Here is a 20,410-nt window from a genome sequence, read left to right as displayed (position 1 = left end):
CATGGTTTGATGTGAGAAGTCTCATTTTTCCAGAAATAGCTCCCCTCAGGATTGTTCCAGTGCTTGAAATTCTACCATTTAGACTCTTTGGATTAAAGAATCCCCTGTGTTCAAGAATCCCCTTTCCAAAGGTAAATACTCAAAAGAGAGCTACTCACTATCAATCCAAATGACATCACTGGATGATAAAAGATCATGGTCACTAGACAAAAACAGGTCACAGAACCGCTGCCTTTTAAAATCAGGTGGGGGGTGGGGTGGTTGGTTGGGGAGTGTTCCTGGAGGGCCCAGTCCGTTGAGCGTCCAACTCTTGATTTCAGCTCAGGTCATGAGCTCAGGGTCCTGAGATTGAACCCCACATCTGGGCTCTGCGCTCAGCAGGGTGTCTGCTTGAAGATACTCTCCCTCTTCCCACCCCCCCACTCAACCTACATTCCCTCAAATAAATAAAGAAAATCTGTAAAAAAAAAAAAAAGTAAATAAAGTGGTAGCAAGGGTAGAGGTAAATCCTGAGCAATGAATGGGTGGGTGTCTGGGTGATGCAGGGCTGAGTGGATCACTGAGCTAGTAGGTACATGAGAATCCTGGGTGTTTGGAAACTAAGATGCCAGATGGCCTGGAAGGGCACTGAAAGGAGAGATCCCAAGATACCACTTCAGATTAACCCTACTTACTTCCCAGCCTTACCCAGCTAAGGTTTTTGCATGGGCAGCATGTACTCTATATTTTTAAATCTGGGCTTTCCCCTCCATTCCTGTTTGATTTTAGCTCAGCTTCCAGGCTATTGAGATCATTTTGAGTCCTACAACCTAGTAATCATTCTCCTCAGGAGGAAGGCATCCACACATTTATTAAGTGTCCCTTCTGTGTTTTTATCTAAGTCACTTGCTCTTAATCTTGGATTCAGGGAGTCTGTAATTTACCTAAAATTGTATAAGACACTTTGTGTATATAAGTGGTTTTCCTATGGAAAGGGGTCCAGAGTTTTCAACAGATTTTCAAGGTGATCCATGACCTTCAAAAAAAGTTGAAAACCACTAAATCCACTATTCATCAGTATTTTGACCAAAGCAATGCTGATAAGGACAGAGTTGTGTAAGATCACCAAGAGTGACTTCCTGCTCAGCACCAGTCCATCAGAAATTTGGGAGGTACAGCTATTGACTATTACATATTGGTCTCTTGTAATTCGCCTCTATTATAAAGGCAGAAGAGAAAAGTGAATTCTAGCTACTTTGGTGTTCTGGTAATGGAGATTTTTACACTGCTGGTGTTTAGTTTTTAATCTTTAAATAATAGATCATTCTCAAAACCTTCATGCTTACTGGACCCATCAGACACTGTGTATCATAATATATTTAATGTGAATGGAATTATATATGCTTCAAAAAATCCCTATGATTCATTGAAAATTGACACATCAAAGAAAATACCTAAGTAAAAGCTTGTTACTTCTCTTCATGGCTCCACATAAGTGTAAATTAAATGTTAAGTTCTATCTACCTTAAAACCGACAAAGGTTCTACCTCAACTTCTGTGTAAGTATATTCTCTATATAAAGGGCTTTGCAACTTAAGAAAATCCCCTACATGAAAATCGGGGTGTGGTAAGTTAGAGATTCATTACTTCATTCAAAAAGGATTCACCTTGGAAAGAAGCAGACACAAAACAAGTACAGACTGTATGATCGCATTTATACAAAGGTCAAGAAAAGGCAATGGCTGACTGAGCATGATTTAAAAATAATAATAAAAAGAAAAGAAAAAGCAAAGCTAATCTCTAATGACAGAAAGCAAATCAGTGTTTGCCTGGGGCTGGGGTGATGGTGGGATTGCACAAAGAGGCATCAAAAACACTTTGGATTTGGTGGAAATGCTCTATTTAAACTGTGGTGGTTTCATGGGCATATACATCTGTCAAAACTCATCAAATGATACACGTGAAATGGGTGTGCTTTATTGTACATGAAGTATATGTCTATAACATTAATAAAAGATTTACCTTAGGATCATTCAAATAAGATTTTATTGAGAATTTATTGAGCCTCAAAACAAGATTTAAAATCTGATTACACAAATGAGAAAGTCTACCTATAAATTTCTTCAAGTGGAATGTGGGGAAAATACAATCAATGGAAAAAACATTTTAGCATGTTAGTTAATAGTTAGCATTTATACAAAAATGGTATCAATTAATGTGGAATATCCCAACAGTGAAACAGATTAAATAATTAGTTCAGATTATCTAAAACAGATCTTAAGTGTTCATTTAGAACAGTTTCCTATTCTGGCCCTTCTAAAGTAGATAGGATCAGACAGAGTGATAACATCTCATTAGAAGCTAAATTGTACACCACCCATGATCCTAACATTTTGTGGTCATCTAAGGAACACGTCATTTGGAATTGTTTGCCTGTACATCATCTAGCATTTAAAAATTAGGTTATTTAAAAATTTTGCTGTGCTCAAGATCTTGTAGAGCAGGGTGGTTCCTTGGGAAATCTAATATGATAAATGAAGCACTGATTTTTTAAGACCTCGTTTGAATATGTACCCTTTACATATCCTCCTCTGGAATTTTTGAGGATTTCTCCCCCCTCCCATCTCTCTCAAAGAAGGCTGGCAAATTTTTGTCTTTGTGGCCATTGTGAAAATGAATTAGGGAAGCCCTGACCAATTGATCCTAGGAATAGCATTGAATCCAGTTAATGCCACCTTGTCATGTGTGCATGCGGAATGTAACAGAGTAGCTGAAAATAGAGAAATGAGATTTTCCAAAGTACAATGTAGATATTGCTGCAAAATGCCTTCAACTGAATTAGAAAGTCACTTGCTTTGTCATTAGTCACGCTTACATGTTAGAGTGAAAGTAACAGAGGAACCCTTGCATTTATCTTGACCTATTTATTTTGGATCAAAGGCAGGAGCACTTTGTTAGAAGAGGGCAGGTCAGAAGAGAGGGACATGGTGGGAGACTGGCTAGGGCAACTCCAAATGCCAGTAATGGGTTCCCTACTGATGAACACTGTACTTGGCTACTAGCCTATGGCTTTTTCATTCCCTTTTCCCTGTCGCACAAGGGCTCCGTTACAATCCCGGGCTCGGGATCAGACTCTGGCTCCGGCTCCAGCTCTGGCTCTGTCTCTGGCTCAGGCTCCAGCTCTGTATCCAGCTCAGGCACCGGGACAGGCTCTGGCTCCAGGACAGGCTCCGACTCTGGAACAGGCTCTAGTTCTGGGACAGGCTCTTGCTCTAGGGCAGGCTGTGGGGCTGGCTCCCAGACAGACTCAGGCTCCAGCTCCGGCTCCGGGGTCGGCTCATGATCTGGACCCAGGGTGGTAGTGGGGTCATTCTCGTGGCCAGAAGGTGGCAGAGTCGCTTCGAGCTGGAGAGCATGTTCCCCCGCCATTGCCTCGAGCTCTGTACTTTGGTTTATCTTTGTCATTGGTCTGCAGGAAGAAGGCCCAGGGAAGAACGAGTTAGGGTTCATCATTTCACGTGGAGCCCTAGGCTCTAGCTTCAGTGACCACAGGTTTCAGTCTGCTCAGGGCCTCTGTGACGTCTGGGATTCTGACTCACTGTCACACTGCACGCTTGTCTTCTCTCCCAGCCGGAGAGGTTAGGTCTCAACAAGAGAATGAGAGTCCAAGAGAGAAAAACTATGATTCCAGAGGTGGTTAAATGAGTTGATAGAGAACTTAGAGCAGAGTCTGGCACACAGTTGTCAGGAACTGGTAGCTGCTGCTACCCTTCTTCTATAGAAGCAGTGAGGGGGAGCAGAAAGGCACCCCCGTATGTCGGTCTAAAGGGGGTGCCGAGGAAGAGCTGGCTGATAGTGCGACGCCCGACAAATGTCAACGTTCAAGTAAAGGCAACAAAGTAAGATCTTACTCAAGTTCTGTGCTGGTTTTTGAATTTCTCTTCCTTTCCTTCCCCTTTGCCTTGGCCTTGGCCTTGCTCCTTGCAAAGCACACAACAGAGGTGATGATGGCAGCACCCAACAGGGCACCCACCAGCGCCCCAACGATGATTCCAACTTCTGGATCTGGAAGAAACAAGCACCTGGTTGGTAAAGTGGAACACGCGGTCTGCCTCCCACGTGCACATTTGTGGCCCATGTGGACTATCCAGAGCCTTCATGTGGTGGGGAGCATGACTCGTAGAGGCTAGAAAGCCCCACGGTGGAGCTCACCCATTCACACAGATACACACAGACACATGTGCCAACCTGGGGAAGGGGGCACAGAGCTCACTTTCAAAATAGGGCCGAGGGAAGTGAGTCTTCACTGGGCATCTGCTTGATCCGTGAAGGAGACACCACGGAGCTACAATCTGGTAACTGGAGAAAGGACCCCTGTTACAGGCAGGGACACTTCACCAGGTTTATCCGGAGCATAGGGGAAGTAGGTCCCTAAAAAACCTCTTCCACGGATGCTGTGCTCACCAAGGAGCCTCATGTGTTCTGGCCACTGGAAGAGGTATGCCCATTTCCATATACAGGTATCTGGTCTATCCGGTCAGCCTATGGAAAAACTCAACGAATGTGCGACCATCCAGATGTGAGCGCCAGACCTTCCAATGTCCCTGGGAGACCTTGCCTGAGTTCCAGTGGGCCCGTCCCCATCCACCTCCCTTCAAACAAGGCCGGACGTCTTGTATTTTGAGATGAGAGGCTAGTTGAGTTGCCTGGTCATTCTTTCAACTTTTGATGATTAAAGGACTCTGTTGCGCACGATTTGGAAAGTCATGCGGTTCTACTAGACTTCAGGCAAGGAAGCAACAGTCCCCATCCCTGCTCCTCCCCGTCTCTGTGTCCCATTCACTAGAGGCAACCAACTCTTAATTCTTTTTCTTTCATCATCCGGTATTTGCCCCCATGTTTCTATTGTGCTTGTTTTAACCTTCCGATTTTTGTCATTTTTTTTTTATGACCTCCTACCCTGGAACAGTGGAGATTGTCTTCTCACTCCACTCCACTCACACATTCTCCAGACAGAGCCAGAGCACAAATTGTAGCATCAAAGTTTACAGGATTATGACTATGTAAATATCGTTTCACAGCTGCAGAACATAATACAGCCTATGATTCTTGGTTTTTAAGAAATTTTTTAGGGGTGCCTGGGTGGCTCAGTCGTTAAGTGTCTGCCTTCAGCTCAGGTCATGATCCAGGGTCTTGGGATCGAGCCCTGCATCGATCCTGCTTGCCAGGAAGCCTGCTTTGCCCTCTCCCACCTCCCCGTCTGTGTTCCCTCTCTGGCTGTCTCTCTCTCCTTCAAATAAATAAACAAAATCTTTAAAAAAATAGAAAGAAAAATGTTTAGTTTTTTTTCTAATATTTTTAAAAATTTTTATAAACATATAATGTATTTTTATCCTCAGGGGTACAGGTCTGTGAATCGCCAGGTTTACACACTTCACAGCCCTCACCATAGCACATACCCTCCCCAATGTCCATAACCCTACACCCTCTCCCAAACCCCCTCCCCCCAGCAAACCTCAGTTTGTTTTGTGAGATTAAGAGTCACTTATGGTTTGTCTCCCTCCCAATCCCATCTTGTTTCATTTATTAAGAAAGAAAAATGTGTAAATAGTCTCCATGTGGAGCCTAGCTTGGGGCTTGAACTCATGTCTCTTGAGATCGAGACCTGAACTGAGATTAAGAGTCAGACTCTTAACTGACTGAGCCACCTAGGCGCCCCCCTCATTATGTATGATTCCTGTACATTTAAATTGTTTCTTTGATAATTAATTTGTTAATAATTGTCTCATTTGGGGATTTTTTTTAAGGTATTACTACTAATCCCCAAAATTTCCACTAAAACTCTTAAAACTCCTTTCAGTAGGTTTAAACACATCCGATAACCTTTTGGTTTCTTAAGATTTTTTTCCCTTGGAGACATCTCTTCTGGAACCCTCCATCCTCCTCCCCCAGCAGGGACTGGTTGCCCTCCTAAGCCTGCTGCTGTAGTGCCATCATCCGTCAGCTGCCTTTCACCTTCATCCCTATTTTATAGATAAACGGATTTTGCAAGTTCTTTCAAGATCCAGCTCAAATAGCACTTTGTCAATACAGCTGGCTCTGGCTTTATAAGCATAATTAATTGTTTCTTCTTTAGGGTCCTAGAGGCCCTGTACAGATTGCTAGTCTAGCATTTAACACATTTTACTGTTCGTCCCTCTAGCTAAACTGTGCGTTCCTTGAGTGTAAGACATAGATCTTATTAATCTCTGTATCTGTACCACCTATGATAGTTCCTGGCATTTAGTAGATATCCAATTAAGGTTTGAAGGAGGGAGAGGAGGAGGCAGGCTGGAAGGGAGGAATGCAGGCAGGCAGGCAAGCAAGCAGGCAACCAAATGCCAACATCATTTAAAAAGAGTATTTGAGCAGAAGCAAGGCTCAAGTACAACTCCCGAGTGTCTACAGGTGCATTATGACTACTTCTGGAAAGGCAAAACAGGACTGGAGAAGATAATGGAGATCTATAGCAGAAATGATCCAGGGACTAGGGGGAGAATGAGACTATAGACGAAGACCCAAAAGACCTATCTTCACCTTTGAATAGAAATTAGGTGAATGAAGAAGCAACCTGGAAATGGAAAATGTTTGATTCCAGACAAGTGAAAGGAAGAAAGCTTAGCTTCATAGGAGAGCGATGGTCCAAGGGAACTGGCCATGTGCATATGGTATGTATTAGTCACAGATTCAACTTGAGTTAGGAATAATGAATAGATGACATGATCCCAAGTGTTATTAAGTGATCATTCAAAGGTGTGGCAAGGGGCATCTGAGTGGCTCAGTTGGTTGAGCGTGTCTGCCTTCAGCTCAGGTTGTGATCCTGGGATTCCAGGATGGAGCCTCCCCTCCTGCTGAACAGGGAGCCTGCATCTCTACCTCCCTATGCCCACTCATGCTCGCTCTCTCCAATAAATAAAATCTTTAAAAAAACAAAAAACAAAAAACAAAAAAAAACAAAAAAAGATGTGGCAAGGTATCCCTTGTAAGAGCTTGCCCCTGACTGGCCCAATTTGACAACTCCAGGCCCTCAAGTCTATGCTTAGTAAACTGAGCACCTTTGAACTGGAAGGTTGTGATTTAAAGCATTCTGGCTGGATGCCTGGGTGGCTCCATCAGTTAAGCATCTACCTTTGGCTCAGGTCATGATCCCAGGGGCCAGGGATTGAGCCCCACTCAGGCTCCCTGCTCAGCAGTGAGCCTGCTTCTCCCTCTGCCTGCTGCTCCCCCTGCTTGGGCTTTCTTCCCTCCATCTCACTGACAAATAAAATCTTTAGAAAAAAAATAGAGGCATCCTCGCTCTGCCATTCACTAACTAGATGACCTTGGGCAAGTCACTTACCTCCTTGAGTTTCAATGTCCTTTTCAGTAAAATGAAGCTAACAATATATTGTGCCTCCATAAGGTGGCTAGAGGATTGAGTGAGATAATGCTCACAACACCTAGCCATTATGTGCCTGGCACATAATTTGTGCTCCACGAATATTAGCTACTGGGACTGTATGTACAGGTGTTATTTTTACTACTATTATTAGAGGCAGATCTTAGTGAATTACTGAAGAACCAGAAAGTTTGTGAGCTCCATGTCCAACACAGATTGCTGGTTTCCCCTGGATTCACCAACAGCATCACAAAGAAAATCCAGCCTTGTACTATCAGTGGGGCTGCTGTTTTATTTATTCGTTCATAATACCTACCTTTTAGAAATTTTGTGAGGGTAAAACAAACTTTTTGTAAATGTTTTAGGGCAGTGTATGGCACATATTAAGTATCATGCAAATTTTAGATATTAGGATAGTAATAATTCAGCCTGTCAACCTAGAAATAAACCACCAAAATCACCCGAGAGGCAGGAAGGCTTAAGCAGGGATCCTAATTAATTCACTTAGTTGGCAGGCCCAGGATACTTGACTTAAGGAGAAAGTGCATTAAAGTTGGATGATCGACTCACGGGAAGAAGTTAGATCAATTTCGCAGGAACTGTTGCCAAGGCTGTTGCTAGCTGTGCACTGGTAATAACCTTGTTCAAAACTGGTCAGATTTCCAATAACCAAAGTCCCAGTGGCTGGGTCTGTCAAAAACAGGAAACGGACTTTTGAAATCTCTTACGGAGGGTACAGATCATGTCATGGTAAACAAATCACTCCTTGCCGACCCACTTCCCCACATTGCCTCCACCCCTTCCTTGAGCTGTCCAGGGTCCCGCTAGACCCCTCAGGACCCTTCCAAAGGTAGCCCACCGGGGACCATGCCTCTTCCCTCCATACCCACCACCTCTGAGTGAGCCAAACACTGGCTTGACCACTAGGGTTTGGGGAATAAGACCAGACCACAGTCATCTTGCTAGGAGATCTGCTTTTTCCTTCTCCTTTCCAGAAGGACTGAGTTCTAAAGACTGAGCAACCAGCCACACACACGCCATCAGCCAACCACACACACCAGGCCTTGCCAGGGGCCACGGAGGGCTGAACTTACTGAAGTTTTCTTTCACTGGGATGATGTCTCCACCTTTGAGTTTATACCAGTAATATACAGGAGAAGGTGTCCCGAGCACAGAGAGGCAAGAAAGAGATATTGGATGGCCAGTTTCTGGTACTCCTTGGATGCTACAAAAGGGCTTAGAAGGTCTGACTGTAAGGCAATGACACAGAGTAAAAATGCTGCAGGGAAAGTTGCAACCTGTCACAATTGGAGGCCACTTCCAGCTGTCATTTTGTAGACTACCGCACTAGGCGCTCAGTTTTGAAAGCTTTACAAATTTTGTGCAACCGTTTTCCAATTGTACCACCAGGTGGGAGTAGAACACTTCAGGTCCAAAGACCTGCCAGGCACCAGGCCATTACAATTCTAGCAGCATCTCTTCCGTCTGCCTCCCTCCCCAGATTCATGACTGTGAATTTCCGCATTGTGTCTTAAAATATGCCTTTATTAAGACAGCCAAATGTAAGCAAACACTAAATGACTAAGGACACAGTTTACACTTCTGAAGCCCAGTTTTAAAGGAAAATAGAACACTTAGCTACTTCGAAATTAAGTTGTTATTTTTTTTTTTTACAACCTTTGTTTTATCAATGCCATATTTTTCCTTTCCTTTAGGAGTCACGGTTGGGCATTTAGTTCTCAAAATTAGTGGATGGTCTGAATTGGCCTGTATCCCTCATTGGTTGGGGAAGCCCATTTTGGACAAGGTGAGCTACACAAAGCTGAAATCTTTATTCATCTTTCATCCCTTCTGTGTGCCCAGCACTGGACTAGGCACTGGAAATGCCCCTGCAAGGTCTGAAGTGGGATGGGGGGAGTAGTGGGAGATGCGGCCAGAGAGCAGCAGAGGCTACAGTGTGGAAGGCTTTGTATTTCATATATTTTACGTGGTGAGCAGGACAACCACGGAAGGAATTTAAGTAGGGAAAGGATGGTGGTCATTTTTAATGCATTAGATGGTTTGTTCGCGTGCTGGGGGTGCCAGAACCAAGGGAAAGGAGGAGGCAGAGTCAAGGGGTCTCAAGGGAGTAAAATCGGTGGGACTTGGTGGCCAAACGAATGAGGCATGAGGAAGAGGGCACAGGCAGTGATGGCTCCCAGGTTTCTGATTTGGACAGCTGGGTATGTGCCATCCCAAGATAAGCACAGGAGGCGCAGGTTTTCTGGGATGGAGAGAGGAGGAAGAAGGGGTGATGATACCATCATCTGGGGACACACTGAGTCTCAGCAGTTTATGAAACATCTACGTGGAGGGGTCCTGTGGGCAACTGAGGATCTGAATTTCCTCATTCGTCTTACTGCTCCCACCTTGTTCTAAGCCTTGTGTTCCATATAGGTAATAATCTGAATGTCAGTACTTAGCAACTCACCTTTGCTTATCGTAACTTAGGTACAAAACCTGCCGAAGACACAGGCTAGCTATGCCTTAAATGTTCTGGACTCTGCAGCCCTACAGGTCTTACCAGAGGGAGCAGTTAAATCCACCTAGACCACCGTCTGCAGCTTCACTCTAGCTGTGTTTAGACAAGTAACCTCACCCAACCAAACCTCAGCTGACTCTTCCATGTAAGTGTGAACAAGAGACTGCCTGATCTCAGGCTCATCCAAACATACCGAATTTCGATAAACGAAATGACGTCTACAGCACCTCGCATATGGAACTGCTGTTGGCCACAGGCAGGACTAATTTCTATGGCCACATTTTATAGTTTTCTACTGAAGTCAATCTTCCAGTCTCAGACTCTAACCAGCTGGACCCAGGAGCAGGAAGACAGAGATGGCTGGAGGTCTTGGGACTGCTTCTCCATCCCTATCTTTTAAACAGGTGGTTTTAAATTTAAATAAGTATTTTTTGGGGCACCTGGGTGGCTCAGTCGGTTAAGCATCTGCCTCGGCTCAGGTCATGATCCTGGGGTCCTGGGCTCAAGCCCCACATTGGGCTCCCTGCTCAGTGGGGGGGGCCTGCTTCTCCTCCTTCTTCGGCCCCTCCCCGATGCTTGCGTGCTCTCTCTCTGTCTGACAAATAAATAAAATCTTTTAAAAATCAGTATTTTTCTCTTTAGTTCTTTATTCTTTTTTCCTTACCGTTGATTTTCTCAGATGGGAACATCTCATTCGATTTGCTTCCCTGAAGCTAGCCTGTTTAACCGGAAGTCCATTGCAACTGTCACTAGATTTAGAGAATGTCCTGTTTAAAACCATGATGACTCGATGGCCTTTACACAATTTTGAACAGAAAATTAAATGAGGGTGTTTCTGGAGCCCAGAATCAACACCAGATAGGCTTTTTTTCTTTTCTGAACACAATTTCTGCCCTTTATTTTTTATTAACAAAACACTTAGTGAATCACTTTGAGCCATATCCCAAACCTATATATTTTCTAAAACTACTGAATCAGGATTGAATTGACATTTCATCTAGCTAACGTCCCTGGTAGAATTTGGATGTTTTACTGGCAAAGCCATTGATCTACCATTTAGCATTATTGCTTTCAGCAAAATGAGGGTGGGAGGGAGAGGCTCACCTCAGAAAATCAATGAAAATGCTTCATTGCGTCCCCAAGCCTTCCCTAAATTCATCATTTTCTTTTTAGGTGCCAAATCACGGAAGGAATATGATGGTCATTCCAAATGCATATAAAATAATTACTCAAACGTCAACCTGGATTTTTTTTTTCAGAGACACATTTTCCAAGGCTATCATACCTAATGGAAGCCACTCAAATGAATGATCATCCAAGCCACTTGGGCCTCTGCTCATTGTTGTTTCCTTTACCTAAGTCATGCCCTGCCCCCTCTTCTCAAAACTTTTAGAGGGCTATAGCCTATCTTTTACATCTTTCCATCTCCACTGTGTAGCACAGTAATGAGACGGGTGTTCAGGAGTTGCTGAAATGAATTTATGCATGGAGGAGTGAATGCATGGGACCTACGCCCATCACTGCGCCAGGGAATGTCTCTGGGAAATGCATTGCTGGGAAGTGTGGTTGCAAAGGAAGTATCAACACCTCTCTCCCCACAGCTGGCCTCCCTGACCCCCCTGTCCCATCCATGCCCCATCCCTCAGTCAGGGTAAGCAGGACAGGCACTCAAAGGCCATGGAACTTCAGAAAGGTAAACAACCTCTGCAATTTTTAGAGAAAATTATCGGTCTCAAGATTTCCAGAAAGCATGTATTTGTACAAGACCTTAGTTCTTACCCCAATCAATAAAAATAGAATTCTTGAGAGTTCCCAAACAAGATAATCCACAGACTCTTCTGCCTTTTACCTTGCCTGGATGCTGGATGCTTAAGGAAAAGTCATGACACAGTCATTGTGGGAACAACTGACCCAAAGACTCATGGGAAAACAACTCAAAGAGAAAATGACTCTCAACTTCTTGGACTAAGGATTCTCCGAGCTTTAAATTTAAGAATATTAACCTTCCTGGGGTGACTGGGTGGCTCAGTTGTTAAGTGTCTGCCTTCGGCTCAGGTCCCGCATGGGGTCCCTGTTCAGCAGGAAGCCTGCTTCAACCTCTCCCACTCCCCCGGCTTGTGTTCCTTCGCTCACAGTGTCTCTCTCTGTCAAATAAATAAATAAAATCTTTTTTTTTTAAAAGGGGACATTAAACTTACTGTTTAACTATCTCAGAGCTTTTTGCAAGCTCAGAGATAAAGAGGCTTGGCTTCTTTAGGTTGTTTCTGGTCAGAAGGACAACCCAGAGCCAGGGAGCAGCAGGAAACCATGAGAGGACGAATCCCTAAATGCTTTGAATGTGGAATCTCTACTCTATCATTTGACTCATAATAAACCTGTGAAGACAGGGCAGGAATTACAGCTCTATCTCAAAATGGCCAGAGAAATGTGGACTGATGTGCCCAAGGCCACTGAGTAGCCAAGTATGAACTAGAACCTAAGGCTTTGGACTCCTAGCATCTGTGCTGCACTGTTTAGTTCCCAGGTAAATGACCAGTCTTCCAAACCTGAACATCAACTCTCCTAGGAAAAGGCTTGTGTGTAATTCTCTTGTCTTCCCCCTGTACCCCAATGCCTAACATGGGGCTCAGCAAAATAAAGGCACTATTGAGCTACCCCACTCTTAAAACTCAGCTCCTGATGACCTTTCCCCTCCTTTCCAGGTGGGCAGATGCAGTAGCGCACCTCATCTGGGGCATCACCTGGGATGCAAGCTCAGACAACTCTGGATGGTTCTCCTAGGTGTGCACCTTTTACCAACTGCTGCTTTTCCAAGCCAGTCAGTTATCAAGTCACTGGTTTGATCTAGTTCCCCCTTTCCTGGGATAGATATACACAGCTTGAAAGGAACAATGACTAGATGGGCACCATTTGGGATTACTTAGAAATGGGAGAGCCCTTACTTAGCTCAACAGGTTAATCATTGAGGGTTGACAGCCCTTTCCTTTCTCCCTTCAGTACTTCTGCAGCCCTGCAGACAAGACCTTGCTAGGCCTCCAGACAGGAGCAAAACATCCCCTGTCCTTTCTGAGATTGGAAGGAGGGCTAGACATCATCAAAAACTGTGAACTCGGGCGCCTGGGTGGCTCAGTTGGTTGAGTGACTGCCTTCGGCTCAGGTCATGATCCCGGACTTCCAGGATGGAGTCCTGCATTGGGCTCCGAGCTTCTTGGGGAGTCTGCTTCTCCCTCTGACCTTTGTCTCTCTCATGCTCCCTCTCACTCATTCTCTCTCAAATAAATAAATAAAATCTTTAAAAAACAACAACAACAACAACTGTGAACTCTCCATGAGCTGAAACCATGCCTCCAGCATTTTAAACTTCATGGCTCCTGGCACAAAACAGGAAGCACTCAGTAAATGCTGTAAAAATGAACCCCTCCAAGTGCATTTGAAAAGCAGATAGGACTTGCCAAATGTCACATCATGAATATCTGTGTATAAATAAATTCTCAATTCTGGCTTAACCTGTGGTCCTCTTTCCAGATAATGCTAACATTTTCAAAAGGGACCCTCCTGCCTTTACTCAAAAGAATGATTTCATGGTGGGACTAGCGGGAAGGCTTAGGAGAGTTCATAACTGGACAGTTAGCTCCCCCAGGACTGGCTCTAATCCGAAGTTCCCTCCAAAGGAGTTGCTAGTGATCATTTAGTGGGGACAAGTGTGTCATCTCATCTGTCTTCATTCCACCCTTCAGAGACCCAGATCCCTGGAGGTTGGGTCATCTTCTGCTATCTGTCATTTGGCAATTATTTCAATATGTTTTGTGAGTGATTTCTTGTAGCTTGGTTGTACTCTAAGGGTTGGGTTGGTGGTGTGTCTCTATTTCCCCAACAAGAAAAGGAGCAGGGAGGATATTTATCCCTGGGACTTAGATAGCACCATTGTTTACTTCCCTGGCTCACTCAAGGTCCTAAGTTGTTCCAAGAAGAGGGAAAAAAAGAACAAAACAAAACAGAAATATTGCCCATACCTAACACATTGACTTGAAGGATGCCTTGATTATTTCCGGTGAAGTCAGGGGGGTTGTTAACATCACAGACGTAGACACCACTGTCTGCTGGTTGCATATGTGAAATGGTGATAGAGGCGTTATCTGGATCGTTAGACCCTACAAGTCGATCTTTAAATTGCCCGATGGCTACGGCTTGTCCACCTTCAGAATAGTAAATCTAGGACAGAAAAATGGCAGAAGTGAGAACCGCAGAGTGTCTAGCGCTAAGATAAGCTATCTGGAAGCACCCTCCATCTGACCTTGACCTTTGCTGGCAAGAGGCAACATTCCCACCCACCCTCTCCCACACAGAACAGATCCCATGGCAAACGGTGGTCTCAACAGGGCTGTGCACAACTGCACAGGGCTGTTTTCTCAGGGCTGTGCACAACTGCCTCCTCAGGTGTGTGCACAGCCCTTCTGTGATGTCATCTCAGGAGGGACATGTGCCGATCTTACAGATGATCAATAGCTGGAGATGACAGGTTTCAACTGCTAAGCTTAGGCTAGATCAAGGTGCTCACCTGAGGAGCCTACCTGGAGGAAACTCACTGTATAGAACACAAATGCCTGATGGGAAAGCCAAAACCATCATTTTTCCCCTGCTTTATAATTTTTTCCTTATTATTTGATTTTACTTTACTCAGTGGGACTAGAGGACTCTCAAGTTTCCCTAAGAGTTAGAAAATTCGTACTCCTTTCATACACACCTACTCCTCTGGATAAACAAACTCGGGTTTATCCTGTTTCTTAGAAGAGTACCATTTCAGAGCAGAGGGGCCCCCAGGAAATCATCTGGTCCCATCCCCTCACAGTGACCTAGGAAGTGCTTTGTCAATGGCAGCTCCTCCCTTTCTCCCCATGTGGCAGGAGGCAGAACTGGAATTATTATTTCATTTAGACGGATAAGGGCCCTCAAATCCAGAAATATTAAATGCCTCATCCAAAGTCAAGTCACAGGCTTCATTTATTACTACTATGATTAACCACACTCGAGGAAGATCTGGGTTCTAGTCCCATCTCTGGTAAAGATCATGAATAGTTAGATCATAATGGCAACCCTAGAAGCTGCATGGTGAGGTGGAAAGAGGTCTGGTCTAGGAGTCAGTTGACCTAGGTTTTAGCCCCAGGTCTGTGTCTGACTGTGACATAGGGAAGGTAGCCTCTGGTCATGCCTCCATGGCAACATGCTTTATGATGAGAAACAACATGATTTAATCTCTCCAGCTTTTCTTTTCCACATCTGAACAAGGAGTCCAAGGAATGCCCTCCAAATTACAAGATGTATTCCCCAGGTATAAGCACATAAGCTGATTTTAGGTGGCACATAAATGAAAACTTATTAGAAAGACACATATCTCGCTTATCACATCTGTGACTTCATGGGTATTATGGCTTAGGGTGACACTGAGGTAGATATTTTAAAAAACCAAATCACTATAGAAAGTGACATTAAATAATACTCCTGGTATGCACAATTATGACAAAAAATCATAAAGATAAGACATAAAGGACTGAAGCTTGGAAATCACTGGACTAGGTGATCCCTGAGGTTCCTTCATCAGACATACACATCCCAAACACTTTGTCAGTTTCATATAAATGTGTGTCATTCAAGTGATGGCTTATTATTTAATAAACAGGTATCACCCTGGTCCAGTGGAACTAATTGTTTTCATAAAATCTACTAAGAGGGCCTTATTCATTTAATTCACTCTCCTCACTTTCTAGAGGAAACTGAAGCTCAGAGAGATAAAACACACACACACACACACACACACACACACACACACACACAGTTAACAGTGAGGAAAGGTCTAGAACCTGGTTCTTCTAACTCCTTGTCTGGTGCTCTTTACCTTAATTGGATAATGAAAGAGAAAAGGCAATCAGCAAATCAAAAAAAAAAAAAAGATATGGTCAAGAAAAATTCAGATATATTCCCCCTTCAAATAGAAAGCCAGTATAGTTTTAAACTAAATCAGAGAGGTTGATTCTGAGGGAAAATTCAAAGACCATATTTAAGGAGAAAAATACTTGTCTCTCTCCAGTTGTCTAACATCAACTAGCTTTCTTTCCTGCCTCAAATGAGCCATTTATAATTCAATTTGTCCATTCACACCTACTGAAATCACCAATGTTTGCCCCAAAGGGGTCCTGTTGGACTTATAAACTGGAAAGCCAACTTTAACTGAAGGAATTCAAAGGGTCCAGGAGGAGAGTCAGCTAATCAGAGGTCTATTGCCTTCATCTGAGTTGACACCCAAGCTCTCAGGCTTTGCATTTCACTAGCCAGTGTTGGGCTTATTTACTTGGTAATCGACAATCTGAGGTCCTGTGGACTCTTACCTGGAACACAGCTTGCAGGCCATCCAAGAAGCCTTTTCACAGCTTGGACATCTGGCCGCTTCCCCTGCTCTCAGGAAGACTGGGGGTAAGTCAGCCTATTTTATGCTGAGTCTTGGTGACATCACAATGAGACACAACATCAGTCCTGCCTACGGCCTACAGTGAATGTCAGAGGGTCTGGGAGAAAAGACCTTGTTTCCGCGCAGAGCAGAGAGCCAAGAGAGCATGTGTTTTAGGCAAGGACTAAAACATGCAAAGAAGGCACTGTGAAAGTCTCACCTTTGGTCATGAATCCAGGTGAAATGAGCAAATAAGTTATGAGGCCCTGGACTTGTAACTTCCCTCTAAAAAGGACCCTCCCCATCCCTTCTACCCTTGCTCCTAATACCATCCCCCCCTATATCTCACCCTCTCACAAATAATACTGAAGGGTGTCAGGAATAAGAATGGCGCTAAGGAGGGGTAACAATGGACACCTTAAAGGGGAGGGCCTTGGCCTGAGAAGGAAAGTCCCCAGGGCTAGCCGGTGGCCAGACTCACAGATGGAGGGACTTTCTGTTAGGGGAAGTCCAAGCTGTCACACTGTCCTTGTAAAGAAAAAAGAAAGAAATGTTTTCCTGAAACTGCTTATCTAATCACACGGGAAGTACTGAAACATGGTGCCATTTTCCACAAAAGAATAACTCTTTGAAAAATCAAAGCAGAACAATGGCCAGGACTCAGCCCATGATCCCATGGGGCTTGTATCTTTTCAAAGAAAGTATATTGTCAATTTAGAGATCAAAGCAAATGAGGTGCAGGAAAAGCCATGGATGTTCTATGGGCCACACATCCTTTTGGGGGGGGAGGGTGGCAAATCTGCTTAAAGAAAAATCCATCCCAGTGTTCCCTTAAGTGGTACTTGTTAATTTGTTGCCCACTTGCCCTTTGTGGCTGCCCTACTGGCCCTACCCCCAGACCCCCTCTGCTCCTCCATGATGTTAGAGGCTGATATGTACAGTCGTAATGACACATCAGTTATAAGACCCCCTTTGAGATCACTTCATTCATGGCTTCTAAGGTTGATGACCCTTCAGGAGCCAGATGGATATTAGAAATGTGGGAAATAGCTGGGAGGGGCTGGTGGGTGGTGAGAGGATCACAGAGGACAGTGGGGACCATGGTGAACAGCAAAGCCAATACAAAAAAGGCTTCCAAACTGTGGAAACAAACGAAGTACTGGGCTGGTCAGCCAACATGAATCCACTGGTCAAATCGGGCCCAGAGGCCACCAGTTTGCAACCTCTAATTCATCCTCTTCGGTAACTGAAAAGGACACCAAGGCCCCAATAGAGGAAGTGATTTGTCCAAAGCCACGTAATTTATAATCAGACCTGGAAACCAGACCTTCTGATTCTCCCCCAAATATATGAAAACTGCACTTCTAGTCCTGCCTTTGGAGGGAGAGATGATTCCTAGGAAGTGTTTCCCTATTATGGCCCTTCCAACTCTCTTTTAGCCAATTGCTACTATTCATTGGCATGACACTGCCCATGCCGAATGGGCCTGCCACCTGATGCCTTCAATGTTTGCCAGCTGCAACAAGAGACTTTCCTCTCCCACGGTGCCAAGTTCCTATTCACATGAGGCCATGCAGCTGGGAGCCAGATTTGTCCAAAAAGGTCTTTTCCCCCCTCAGCTTTGTGACACTGTTCTCTAACCAGAGGCTGGGGTATAAACAAGAAGGGCTGAAAGAATTCAGTCTGCTTTCTGTTTGAGTCTGAGTTGGAATTAATAAACATATTTAGCCTTCCGAGCTGCTTTTGTGGGTTCCTTTTGGGAATATGGAGGGTGTGGAAATCCACAGCAAAGCACCCATTCTTTCCCTTCAGCTTCTTGGTTTTCTGCACTCCTCATAGAGGGGCTAGCCGTGGGAGAGGAGGAGCCGGGGGTGGCAATGGTCTCAAGACCAGAATTTTTTCTGGAATTTCCTCAGTGGGCAGGGAGTGGGGAGCGGGGAGGAGGGGGTCTAAGACTGCACGTGGAAGGAAAAGAACACCAAAAAGAAGACATCCCTGTCTTCAAACCACTACCTTCCCAGCCTGCCATTTGCCTGAGAACCCCCCACCACTTGAACTGCTTCTTTTGGGTGACGGTATGGCACAAGTCTACGCTTAAAAGGATTTTTTTTTTTTTTTGGAAGAGATAACTATCATCACCACTCCCTAGCCCCTCCTCATTAGATTGATTTATCAGGTTTAGCAAGAATACACACCTGAGGCCAAGGGATACAGAATAGGTAAACTTTGATTGGAAGGGGGCACCTGGGTGGTTTAGTCGTTAAGCGTCTACCTTTGGCTCAGGTCATGATCCTAGGGTCCTGGGATGGAGCTCTGTATCGGGCTTCCTGCTCAGAGAGAAGCCTGCTTCTCCCTCTCCCACTCCCACTGCTTGTGTTCCCTCTCTCGCTGTGTCTGTCTATCTGTCAAATAAATAAACAAAATCTTTAAAAAAAAAAAAAAAAGCTTTAGCTTCCCTATGTCCCTGCAATTGCACTACTGGGTATTTACCTCAAAGATACAGGTGTAGTGAAAAGAAGGGCCATCTGTACCCCAATGTTTATAGCAGCAATGGCCACAGTCGCCAAACTGTGGAAAGAACCAAGATGCCCTTCAACAGATGAATGGATAAGGAAGATGTGGTCCATATACACTATGGAGTATTATGCCTCCATCAGAAAGGACGAATACCCAACTTTTGTAGCAACATGGATGGGACTGGAAGATATTATACTGAATGAAATAAGTCAAGCAGAGAGAGTCAATTATCATATGGTTTCACTTATTTGTGGAGTATAACAAATAGCATGGAGGACAAGGGGAGTTAGAGAGAAGAAGGGAGTTGGGGGAAATTGGAAGGGAAGGTGAACCATGAGAGACTATGGACTCTGAAAAACAATCTGAGGGGTTTGAAGTGGTGGGGGGTGGGAGGTTGGGGGAACCAGGTGGTGGGTATTGGAGAGGGCACGGATTGCTTGGAGCACTGGGTGTGGTGCTAAAAACAAGGAATACTGTTATGCTGAAAATAAAAAAAATTTTTAAAAAAAGCTTTGATGGGAGGGGTTGGTGGGGTGGTGGGAAGGGAAGAACTTGGAGTGTTTCTCAATGGAAGTGACACTGGTATTTGGGACAGACAGTTATTTCTCCTGTGGGTTTAGTCATGTATTGTAAGTCATCTAGCATCTCTAGCCACCACCCACTAACTGCCAGCAGTGACTCCCATTTATAATAATCACATCAATACCCCCCCTCATTTTCAAATGTATGTGAGGAGATGGTTCACCCCTACCTCGCCAATATTTGGAAAACATTTGATAATAATGCTATCTGAGGAGGACAGGCCAGGTGGGGGAGAATCTGAATGGCCAGAGAATACAAAGACACTGGGCTCTGGAAGGAAGTTGTCTACATTCAATGTATGCTGGGGAGATGAAAATGACAACGGGCTTCATCCACTACAGATGTTCTAGAAGAGTAAATATTGTCTGCAAGACCCATGCTAAGTAGGATCAATGCCTGTTCTGTTCATGGGCAGGTGAGGTCACTTTAGTTCTACCAGTTAGTGGCTGGGTGGAAGAGGAGAAAATTGGTGTGATCGGAGGGGCACAAAACCACCCAAAACTTCCGTGCTAACCTGCATGTTCTGGGGCCTAGAGTCTTCAGCTGAGAGTCTCTGCTGAGGGACTGATCATCTGAAGCTGTCCCTGTCTTCCGAGAGGAGGGCTTCTCTAAGAGGAGGACCATGTTAATAAATATCCTGGTCTTCCTGGTCAAAAGACTTATGAGGTATTTCTGCAGTCCCCATTCAGCAAAGGAACCCCCTTGGAGGGGATAGTCAGTAAGGGATAACACCCTCCCGCAGGTATGGAGAAACACTATGGCTTGGAGTCAACAATGATGTGGGGATAGGAGAAGAATATGAGAATATGAGAGTATAACAAGAGCTGGCCCCTGCCCTACTTGAGGCAGCAATAAGTCCCTGAGCTCTTTGGGGGAGGCTGAAAACAATTCTAGACATGGTGTGAGAAGGCAAACTCAAGACTGTCCCAGTTTTGCTGATCTGGACTGTTAC

The 20,410-nt window shown here is 44.6% G+C and overlaps 1 protein-coding gene across 2 annotated transcripts in view; it reads right to left on the bottom strand.

Annotated features, from left to right (window-relative positions):
- Nucleotides 1–1,820: 1,820 nt before the first annotated feature.
- Nucleotides 1,821–20,410, bottom strand: part of VSIG1 (V-set and immunoglobulin domain containing 1) — a 37,728-nt gene continuing 19,138 nt past the window's right edge. For both annotated transcript variants that reach the window (XM_032331198.1, XM_032331199.1), the window contains 5 exons: nucleotides 13,931–14,129; nucleotides 8,491–8,646; nucleotides 7,967–8,086; nucleotides 3,891–4,044; nucleotides 1,821–3,448 (listed from right to left, as the gene is read on the bottom strand). In XM_032331198.1, the coding sequence (XP_032187089.1) occupies nucleotides 3,043–3,448; nucleotides 3,891–4,044; nucleotides 7,967–8,086; nucleotides 8,491–8,646; nucleotides 13,931–14,129 (1,035 nt within the window). In that variant the 3' untranslated portion in view covers nucleotides 1,821–3,042. The remainder of the gene's footprint in view (nucleotides 3,449–3,890; nucleotides 4,045–7,966; nucleotides 8,087–8,490; nucleotides 8,647–13,930; nucleotides 14,130–20,410) is intronic.

The sequence above is a fragment of the Mustela erminea genome, chromosome X (assembly GCF_009829155.1).
Source record: "Mustela erminea isolate mMusErm1 chromosome X, mMusErm1.Pri, whole genome shotgun sequence".
Classification (NCBI taxonomy): Eukaryota; Metazoa; Chordata; class Mammalia; order Carnivora; family Mustelidae; genus Mustela; species Mustela erminea.
This window is presented reverse-complemented; position numbering and strand designations above follow the sequence as displayed.